General features: G+C 40.9%; 1 protein-coding gene across 1 annotated transcript; it reads right to left on the bottom strand.

Moving 5' to 3' along the window:
- Positions 1-327: 327 nt before the first annotated feature.
- Positions 328-9,714, bottom strand: rrp15 (ribosomal RNA processing 15 homolog). The gene is made up of 5 exons (XM_038976698.1): positions 9,646-9,714; positions 8,389-8,813; positions 8,077-8,174; positions 6,655-6,841; positions 328-872 (listed from the first exon to the last, which is right to left on the bottom strand). Exons 1-5 carry the CDS (start codon positions 9,692-9,694, stop codon positions 714-716), a joined length of 918 nt encoding a protein of 305 aa, XP_038832626.1. The 5' UTR covers positions 9,695-9,714; the 3' UTR covers positions 328-713.
- Between the last annotated feature and the right edge of the window lie 1,666 nt (positions 9,715-11,380).

Genomic DNA, 11,380 nt, shown 5'->3' with positions numbered 1-11,380 from the left:
AGCAGCATTGCAGTTCTTAAATCTTACGTCTCTTGCCCATTCACCCCGAATGGCACACATACACAATCCATGTCTCGCAATTGTCTCAAGTCTTAAAAATCTTTCTTTAACCGGTCTCCTCCCCTTCATCTACACATTGAAGGGGAATTAACAAGTGACATCAATAAGGATCATAGCTTTCACCTGGTCAGTCTCATGGAAATATCAGGTGTGCATAATGTGTTGTACACAGTGTATAAACACGTTGATAAGTCTTTCGTTAAACTAGTGCTATAACTCAGTTCACCAAAAAACAATTAAACACAAAACTGAAAAGGGAAATGTTTATCAACGGGCTTTTTATTGAGGGACATGCAACTGTTAGGGGGGGGGGGAAAGGTCTATATACACACACAACAGAGTTCAGATGGAAAAATGTTCAGTGGGACCTTGACAAGCCAGAGAGCACCAGCATTACACAAACTAGGTATCCTGACCCAATGCATTGTGAGCCAGAACAGGACATTGACCGCAGTCTTTCTTCAGCTCCTGGTTCAATATAGAAAATTCAAAGAGGGGTCTTTGGGCCTGGTAGAGCTGCCTCTGGCGGAAGAGGAGAGGGAGGCTGGGTTGAGCCGATCTCAGCGATGCAGGACCCTTCAGCTCCATTCCTCACAGTGGACTCAAAAGGCACAGTCTTGTGTACACACACACACTTAGATGAGCCCGTCTGCTCAGTCCGACTCGCTGTTGTCGTCCTCCACATCCCCTGGTGCCTCCTGCTCGCCCCCCTCTTCGTCGCTCTCCTTGTCCCAGTCCTTCATGGAGGCTCCCATCATAAAGTCGTCTCTCAGCACGCTCCATGCTGGCTTCTCTTCTGCCTCCCTGCCAGTCTATACACAAACAAAATATATCAGCTTTTTACAAAGATGGTACTTACTACCCATACATGATCAGTTTCTTATATAAAATCTATTTCCGCTTCAGGTGTATGATCAAACGCAGGAATAGACCACCACTACAACGCCCAACTCCTCAGTCTCATAACAATAGTCTCCAAGAAAGTTCCACAACATCCCAAAGCCAACAGTGCCACCATGTGGACATCAAGGGAAACTACACTTACGACAACAGGCCACTCCAGTGGAATATTTATAAAATTATTACAATTAAATAAGCGGTTATGAGAGCAATTATTACAGACCTGTCCTATACAATACGCATTTTATTAATGTTAAAATCCCATGTCAGTCACCGGGAAAATATCCTTGGTTTGGGCTTCGGAAAAAATTTCCTAGACGCAATAGATGGTAGTTTGGGGATTGGCATCTACCTAAACCCTTCAATCCCCAGTGCCAGCCCAGCTATAACACTGACCCTCTAACCCTGAAGCTCAGAGGCCCTTTTAGTATATCAACATGTATGTCAGACATGATGCTGCTGTTAGTATGACAGCAGCAATTTTCTCTCTATATTTATTAGAGGCCGACCGATTAATCGGCATGGCCGATTAATTAGGGCCGATTTCAAGTTTTCATAACAATCGGTAATCAACATTTTTGGATGCCGATTATGGCAGATTACATTGCATTCCACGAGGAAACTGCGTGGCAGGATGACCACCTGTTACGCGAGTGCAGTTAGGAGCCAAAGTAAGTTGCTAGCTAGCATTAAACGTATCTTATAAAAAACAATCAATCTTCACATAATCACTAGTTAACTACACATGGTTGATGATATTAATAGGTTAACTAGCCTGTCCTGCGTTGCATATAATCAATGCGGTGCCTGTTAATTTATCATAGAATCACAGCCTACTTCGCCAAACAGGTGATGATTTAACAAAAGCACATTTGTGAAAAAAGCACAATCGTTGCACGAATGTACCTAACCACAAACACCTTTTGCCTTTCTTAAAATCAATACACAGAAGTATTTATATATTTTTAAACCTGCATATTTAGTTAAAAAAAAAAAATCATGTTAGCAGGCAATATTAACTAGGGAAATTGTGTCACTTCTCTTGCGTTCCTTGCACGCAGAGTCAGGGTATATGCAACAGTTTTGGCCGCCTGCCTCGTTGCGAACTAATTGTCCAGAACTTTACATAATTATGACGTAACAGCAACATTTAGACTTAGGGTAGCCACCCGTTTGATAAAATACGGAACGGTTCCGTATTTCACTGAAAGAATAAACATTTTGTTTTCAAAATTATAGTTTCCGGATTTGACCATATTAATGACCAAAGGCTCGTATTTCTGTGTTCATTACATTACAATTAAGTCTATGATTTGATATTTGATAGAGCAGTCTGACTGAGCGGTGGTAGGCAGCAGCAGGCTTGTAAGCGTTCATTCAAACAGCACTTTACTGCGTTTGCCAGCAGCTCTTAGAAATGCTTGATCACAGCTCTGTTTATGACTTCAAGCCTATCAACTCCTGAGATTAGGCTGGCAATACTAAAGTGCCTATTAGAACATCCAATAGACAAAGGTATATGAAATACAAATGGTATAGAGAAATAGTCGACGCGTCATAAATCCTATAATAACTGCAACCTAATATTTCTTTACTGGGAATATTGAACCACCAGCTTTCATATGTTCTAAGCAAGGAACTTAAACGGTAGCTTTTTTTACATGGCACATATTGCACTTCTACTTTCTTCTCCAACATTGTGTTTTTGCATTATTTAAACCAAATTGAGCAGGTTTCATTATTTATTTGACTAAATATATATTATTTATGTATTATATTAAGTTAAAATAAGTGTTCATTCAGTATTGTTGTAATTGTCATCATTTCAAATGTATATAAATAAAAATCGTCACAGCCTTTTTTTGGTCCTCCAATCGGTATCGTATTGGCGGTGAAAAATCATAAATCGGTCGACCTCTAATATTTATACAGACGTGAGAAGGCCGAAAAGTGGGACATAGGCCAAAGCGGAGCCATCTTCACATTCCTAATCAACACAGTGCATCTCTGCACCATAACTACCACCATATCAGATAAATAAAAAATAAAAAACACTACTTATCACATGCTATATACAAGCTAACTGTTATAATTTTATTTATTCCTTATTTTACCAGGCGAGTTGGGTTGCAAAGAGGGCTGACCCCATTTAGTCAACTGGTCGATTGTTTGGTCAACCGAGATTTCTTTAGTTGAGAAGTAGCAAAAAAACACAAAAATAATCATGGTGTACAAGACACCTTGTGGACTGATCCATTGTGGAGGCCGTGGGGATGGCACAGTCCATAATAAAAAGTATTATTTTGTAACAAATGCGTTGGATAGTGGTCGCTGTCCACAGTTCTGAAATATCAGTGCGCTGTTGAATTGGCACCTTTTCCTAGACCATGCTGCTATGTGACCTCCCGGGTGGCGCAGTGGTCTAGGGCACTGCATCGAACCAGAGTCCCTGGGTTCACGCCCAGGCTCTGTCGCACCCGGCCACAACCGGGAGGTCCGTGGGGCGACGCACAATTGGCATAGCGTCGTCCGGGTTAGGGAGGGTTTGGCCGGTAGGGATATCCTTGTCTCAGTATGTAAATGTAATAAAATGTATGCACTCTACTGTAAGTCACTCTGGATAAGAGCGTCTGCTAAATGACTTAAATGTAATGTAAATGTATGTGAATAACAGCTAAATTAACCAGCATATTGGTGTTGAGAACAATGTGGCGTAGGCAGCAGGGGACTTAAGAGCCCTGAAAACAGCCCTTACCTTAATTGTCAAAGTGAGGAGAACGGAAATCCCAACTTAATTAGGTCTATAATCAATAGCCCAACTTAAATGTGCCTGGCTTTATAAATCATCCATATATACAGCACTTGTCAAAAGTTTGGACACACCTACTCATTCAAGGATTTTTCTTTATTTTTACTATTTTCTACATTGTAGAATAATAGTGAAGACATCAAAACTATGGAACACCACCTATGGAATCATGAAGTAACCAAAAAAAAGTGGTTAAACAAATCAAAATATATTTTATATTCTTTCTTTGACAGCTTTGCACACTGTTGACATTCTCTCAACCAGCTTCACCTGGAATGTTTTTCCAACAGTCTTGAAGGAGTTCCCACATATGCTGAGCACTTGTCAAATCTTGGTCGGCCAAGATTTATTTTAGTCGGGGAGAGCCCTAGTTGCAATACAATTAATGGCAATAGAAAGGACACATTTACTTTTTAAAGCTTATCTAGCATGGACTCCTGACCATTAAATGATTAAGAGCAAAACACGGTCCCGAAGACAGGTGTTTAAGCAAAAAATAATCCTATGACTGAAACTTTAGTCGATCTCAGATCGTTTGTCTGCGGGGCTAAGTTAACTTCCCCTTTCATGTGAAAACAAGTAATGACCATCATGCTTTTAGGGAAAGAGGATAATTTTGTAGATGTACTAAAGTGCGAGTTTGACAAATTCCAGTCACCTTGCTTAAGTCCAGGGTCCTCCCCTGGATAATTTTTACGTAGAAGGACTGAGAAGCTCAGTTCTGGTGACTTTTTAAAAGGAAATGCTACCCAAAACGAATGACAATAAAATGATGCTGACCACATCTAAAATATAATTTCCACCTCAATAAATGAGCCCAATAACATACTCGTAAAAAATATTTTAACATATTATAATAATAATATTCAACTCTTACCCTAAGAGGTCCGGAGACTGCTGTTTTTCTGTTCTACCTGATAATTAATTGCACACACCTGGTGTCCCAGGTCTAAATCAGTCCTTGACTAGAGGACAATGAAAAAAAGCTGTGGAACTGTCATCGAGGTCCCGAGTTGAGTATGAGGTCAATATTATCAGATGTGCTAGAAGCAATAAGCATTATCGTCTGTAGCCCAAATGATGCAGCATAGTGGCTATAAATACATAGGCTGAAGCATGCAGGTTTGTCCATCTGCATTTACCCCGTTAGACAAAACATCCTGATTAAAATAATTATACCTAATAAAATTAACAAAGTATAATTCATTTGAAAGATGTTTTTGGCTTTGAAAAGTGTTTTTCCTACAATTGCAATAACAATTGTTGTGCATTGACATAGTTAAATAGTTCTAAAATTCTAATTGACTATAAAAGTAATTGTTTAAAACCTGGATGTTTGTCATTTTATGAGGCATGTCTGAACTTGTTTCAAAGAAGCCTAGCCAAAATCCGACCCTAAAAAAAAAATGAGGGAATTATATAAACACTTCCTCACATGCCACTGAAAACAGCAACTCTCATGTTCTACTGGTTTTCAAATCAACTTTATTTCACTGTCAATTAGCCAAAGGCCCAATTCTAGTCATATTAGCAACCCATGCTAGTTGCTGCATGTTTAGATCTCCCAGCTTTCTACATTTCTAACGGATATTTTCATCTCCGTCACACGAAACCGCTCTCTCATGTGCATTGTGAACGGTGTTTTCCTGCTAATTGCATATTGGAAGTGGTGTAAAGTACTTAAGTAAAAATACTTTAAAGTACTACTTAAGTAGTTTTCATGGGTATCTGTACTTGACAACTTTTACTTCACTACATACCTAAAGAAAATAAATGTACTTTTTACTCCATACATTTTCCCTGACACCCAAAAGTACTTGTTACATTTTGAATGCTTAGCAGGACAGAAAAATGGTCCAATTCACTCACTTATCAAGAAAACATGCCTGGTCATCCCTACGGCCTCAGATCTGGCAGACTCACTAAACACAAATGCTTAGTTTGTAAATTATGTGTGAGGGTTGGAGTGTGCCCCTGGCTATCCGTAAATTTAAAAAACAAGAAAATTGTGTTGTCTGGTTTGTTTAATATAAGGAATTTGAAATTATTCATAGTTTCACTTAGATTTAAAACCAAACACTAAGACTTTTACTCACGTAGTATTTTACTGGGTGACTTTCACTTTTTTATGAAGGCATCTTTACTTTTACTCAGTATGACAATTAGGTACTTATTCCACCACTGCATATTGGAACATTTGCGCGTAGCCTACTGCCTTGTGCGCAATGCTTATAATGTAATTTAAAAAAAAATAGTTTATCGACATTAAGCTAAACTTGTTGATCTATTGCTTTTTAAAAAACAATTATGTGTAGCGGTTGTATGAATTTGGGATCTATCGCCCCACAACTGCCCCCGAGTCTGTATCAAATGTTTATTTCTCGCACAGAACGACCAAGCTCGGTTAACTTTATTACTATGGGGTATAGAAAATTGACACAGGCTAGTGATTTTGTGGTTTGTTTACTCGTCTTGTTGGCTGAGGAAAAGCAAAATGTGGACAGTTCTTCTAACATCATCAAAGTGCGCATCAGAATTCGATAAGAAGGATGCACGCTGATGCATCCCCGATATGTCGGTCTTCACTTGTAGGCTACTTCGGAGCTGCTAGGCCTGTGACAAGGACCCGATCACTTGACGGGTACTGGCTAATAAGAATTGATATAGCTGAGAGAGCCGTGCGAGTGAGGTGCTTTGGTGCACAGCAACTGGCATCCGGGAGAATGGAATTATAATTATTATATTCAGCACAACTACAACTGCCTGCAATTGACACTTTAGCTGCAATAAATCTTTAAGGCGGGGGGCTGATTTAGCACCTGCCTTAAGACCAACTCTGGGAAAACAACACAGTGGGAGAGAGAGGTATCGGGGATGAAACTCACCATCTGTCTCTCGGTCTTGACAACCCCACTGCCTCCCTCTGTGCCACGCAGCACATTGATGAAGTCTTTCTTGGAGACAGAGGAGAGGAGCTTGGCCTTCTTCCTCTCCGAGCCGCCCGCCTCCTTCACCTTCTCATCCACCGCTTTCTGGTGCGTCCTCACGGCGTTGAACAGCTGTACTACCCCCCTGTGGAGAGGAGGGGTACACACAGCACACTGTCATTCTGGTATAATTTAAAGCCAATTCACTGTAAGATTAATTGTAATATTTTTGCGACGCTTATATTTAGCACTAAATCATAAATGCATGGGATTTTTCCCTGATCTAATCATTTTGTTATCCCCACCGTCACCTGGCAGGCATTGTATCATCATTAAGAGATATGATGTTGAATTCCACCTTTTACAGTTTGAATTCAAAATGGTTTAAAGTGTTTTTTCCACCCTCACCCATCTACACACAAACCCCCATAATAAAGTGGAAACGGGTTTAGAAATATTCACTAATTTATTATGGTGGGGGCATAATCATGTGTGGGGATGTTTTTCAGCAGCAGGGACTAGGAGACTAGTCAGGATTGAGGGAAAGATGAACAGAGAAATGTACAGAGAGATCCTTGATGAAAACCTGCACCAGAGTGCTCAGGACCTCAGACTGAGGCGAAGGTTCATCTTCCAACAGGACAACGACCCTAAGCACACAGCCAAGACAATGCAGGAGTGGCTTCGGGACAAGTCTCTGAATGTCCATGGGTGGCCCAGCCAGAGCCCGTACTTGAACCCGATTGAACATCTCTAGAGTGACTTCAAAATAGCTGTGCAGCGACGTTCCTCATCTAACCTGACAGAGCTTGAGAGGATCTGCAGAGAAGAATTGGAGAAACTCCCCAAATATAGGCATGGCTAAGCTTGTAGCATCATACCCAAGAAGACTCAAGGCTGTAATCGCTGCCAAAGGTGAATCAACAAAGTCCTGAATAAAGGGTCTGAATACTTATGCAAATAAGGTATTTCTGTGTTTTCCTTTTAATACTTTTGCAAAAAAGTCTAAACTTTTTTTGCTGTCATTATGGGGTGTTGTGTGTAGATTGAGGGGGGGAAAAAACAATGTAATCAATTTTAGAACAAGGCTGGAAAGTAACAAAATGTGGGAAAAGTCAAGGTGTCTGAATACTTTCCGAATGCACTGTACTTATTGATTCAAGACATTTCAGCTTTTCATTAATTTGTAAAAAAAAAAAAAAATAATACATAATTCCACTTTGACATAATGGGGTATTGTGTGTAGGCCAGTGACCAAAAATCGAAATTGAATCCATTTTAAATTCAGGCTTTAACACCGCAAAATTTGGAAAGAGTCACACGGTGTGAATACTTTCCGAAGGCAATGTAGGTTTGTAAGCGGCACAAGTGTGTTTGTACCTGGTAGCAACTCTCTGCATGTTCCTCTCATTCTCTCTGTCTTTTACAAGGTCTGGTTTCTCTCGACACATCATCTCCCAAGCTTGCCTTTTATCAGTCTGGTGGCCAAGAAAAAAGTTTTTAAGCACATACATACATGCAAGCTGTACTGAATAAATGCCATGGGTGGAATTTAGCACCAGGTGAACTGGTCTAAGGCCATTTCTGTTATCAGGCTATCATCTGACTTCAATAACCAGTTTAATACCGTTTACATTAAAGTGAGAGATTGACATACAGGTACATCCACACAGACATGAAAATAAACAGTACCTGTTTCTTCTTCTCCAGACTCTCCTTCTTCACCTTCTCCCTTATCTTGTCCAGCTCTTTGTTCTTCAGCAGGATGCTGGGTTTGCTCTCTGGCGTTTTCTTCTGCAGAATCTTGGCCATGGCCTCCGCCCATCCAGCATTGGGGTTGGCGTCGACATCACCTGCTTCCCTGTTGCCTTCGCCCTCGTCTTTCTCTCCTTCGCTCCCTCCATCCTTAGCCTGTTCTCCATCACTCTCTCCATCCTCTTCTCCGTCCTCTGATCCCTCTCCATCGCTCCCTCCATCCTCTGACCCCTCTCCATCGCTCCCTCCATCCTCTGACCCCTCTCCATCGCTCCCTCCATCCTCTGACCCCCCTCCATCGCTCCCTCTGTCAGAATCATCACTCTCAGCACTGTGGTCCTCTTGGGGCTCAGAATCCTCTTCTGACGTGCGAAAATTAGGCATTTAACATATTGACTTACACAAATAATGGCTAGGCTTAATCGGTTGCAAATTCAAAACAATTTAGCTCTGCCATTTCATATCTAGCTTAACCTAACGGACAGTTAACACCTAATGCTATCATTGTTCATGCTTCTCTATAAACACTAGCTACAATCTCAGGCTGGGCATGAACTATCGATTCGATCAAATGTTTAACTTACACAGACAGCTTGCTAACCAATTATCTAAGTTAGTTACGTCACATAGGCTAGCTACTTTTTAGATTTTTGTTTATTATTTCACTTTATTAACTAAGCAAGTCTGTTAAAAACACATTCTTATTTACAATGGCGGCCTACACCGGCCAAACCAGGAAGACGCTGGGCCACCCTATGGGACTCCCAATCACGGCCGGTTGTGATACAGCCTGGATTCGAACCAGGGTGTCTGTAGTGACGACTCAAGCAATGAGATGCAATGCCTTAGGCCGCTGCGCCACTCGGGGAGCCCAAAAAAACGTGGACCTTTCGCGTGTAAAGCGAAATATTTCAAATGCAGAGTGAAGACAACTAAAAGCAAGTACCATAGCTAGCTAGTACGTTGATATGCCTACTTAAGACTCCATAGGGTTTAATGTAACTTTTTAGATACCTAACGTACAGCCATAGATTATCTGATCATGCTAGAGTGTCAATGCTATGTTAGCTAGCCTAGCTACCAGCTTGAGTCCAGTCTGTTGAGTCTGGGAGAGACCAACGATACAAGGTTAATAATCTAGCTAGCTGGCTATACTTCTTTTGAACAAATCTAAGAAAAACTATTAAAGCTTACCTAATATCCCAGCTGAGATCTCCACATGTGCCTTTTCCACAGATGCCATTATTGTGCCGCACTGAAACCATTCCGTGAACAACGTTCCGTGATGTTTAGTTCCGTATAAAAAGTTCCCACTTGACTTGACTGTAGTCCAAAGGCCGGCAGATGGCGATATTGAGCCGTTTCATCTTACCATCCAAATGGACTGCATGCAGCCAGCTATACACTTGTATCCCCTGTGGACCGGTTCATACGTAAAACATTCTCCATTCAGGCTACAAAGGTGTGGATTTCCTCCTTAACTCGATTTAATGGTGAGAAAGCAGAAAAAAAGGGAAAATATATGTACTTTCTTTATGAAACTTAATTTTCCACCATCATGCTTGGCTAATGCCTAGGAATGCTCGACCCAGATGTTGTGTATTTGGTCCAGTACGGACCGACAAAATTAGGTCTTGTTTAGTGCTGGAGCTCATTCGAAAAAAATACCCACTGCTTTGCAAGTGTTCATTTTTACATTTGAGTCATTTAGCAGATGTTTTTATCCAGAGCGATTTACAGTCAGTGCATTAAACTAAGTTGCTATAGCTAGCCTGCCTACCTACCTACCTACCTACCTACCATTAGCCACTCTAGCATGGTGGTGGAAAATGGTGTTTCACAAACAGTATGCAGCCTGAATGGAGAATGTTTTATGTACGAACCAGTCCACAGGGATACGAGCGTATAGCCGGCTGCATGCATACCCCAACATCGCCATCTGACTACCTTTAGGCTAACAGGTAGCCTGGTGGTTAGAGTGTTGGACTAGTAACCGAAAGGTTGCAAGATTGAATCCCTGAGTTGACAAAGTAAAAATCTGTTGTTCTGCCCCTGAACAAGGCAGTTAACCCACTGTTCCTAGGCTGTCATTGAAAATAAGAATTTGTTCTTAACTGACTTGCCTAGTGAAATAAATATTGCACAATCCAGATGTGCACAGCTCTTTGGGATTTACGCAAAAAGACTCACAGCTACAATGGCTGCTTAAGGTGTTTCTAACATGTACTTTAAAATGTTTCCACTTGGAATATTTTGAATCCACTTTGTAACACAATGAAAAGTGAAAAAGGGGGTTAATACCTACAGTATAGGTACTGAAGGCTAATAACGTAAACATATATTATGTTTTGTACTTTCTTAAACCGGTGGACTCTGTGAATATGTATATATAACTATAACCACAGATGTTGTTTGGTTCAGATTTGGTCCGGTCTGGACCGGCCTTGATTTGGCCCAAACATAGACCTGTCTAGGGTTGTTTCCGATTAGGTCTGACCCGAAAAAAATTGGTCTCGTTTAGGGCTGGAGCTCATTAAAAAAATACACAGAGTGCTTTGCAAGTGTTAATTTTTATATTTACATTTTGGTTATTTTAGCAGACGCTTTTATCCAGAGCAATTTACAGTCCGTAAATTGGATCTAGGTGTGACTGTTGGCGTGAGTGTCATTTACCGTTTGTGTTCTCATGTCACTTACCTGAGGTCCTCCTGTGTGTTTCAGTCTCTATGATTGCTCTGTAACTCTGCGACCAATCTCTAATCATATCCTGTAGTCGTGTAAAGCGGAGTTCCTCCTCCACCAATCTCTCAGGGTTGCATTGTTAAATGTCGAAATAAATCCTCTTATAAGCGGAGGTGAACTGATAAGACCAGCAGCTGTCAGTATGTAACCTGACACCACTGGAAGGCTTGATGGTATTTGTCTAGAA

The sequence above is a fragment of the Salvelinus namaycush genome, chromosome 37 (assembly GCF_016432855.1).
Source record: "Salvelinus namaycush isolate Seneca chromosome 37, SaNama_1.0, whole genome shotgun sequence".
NCBI classification, from domain to species: domain Eukaryota; kingdom Metazoa; phylum Chordata; class Actinopteri; order Salmoniformes; family Salmonidae; genus Salvelinus; species Salvelinus namaycush.
This window is presented reverse-complemented; position numbering and strand designations above follow the sequence as displayed.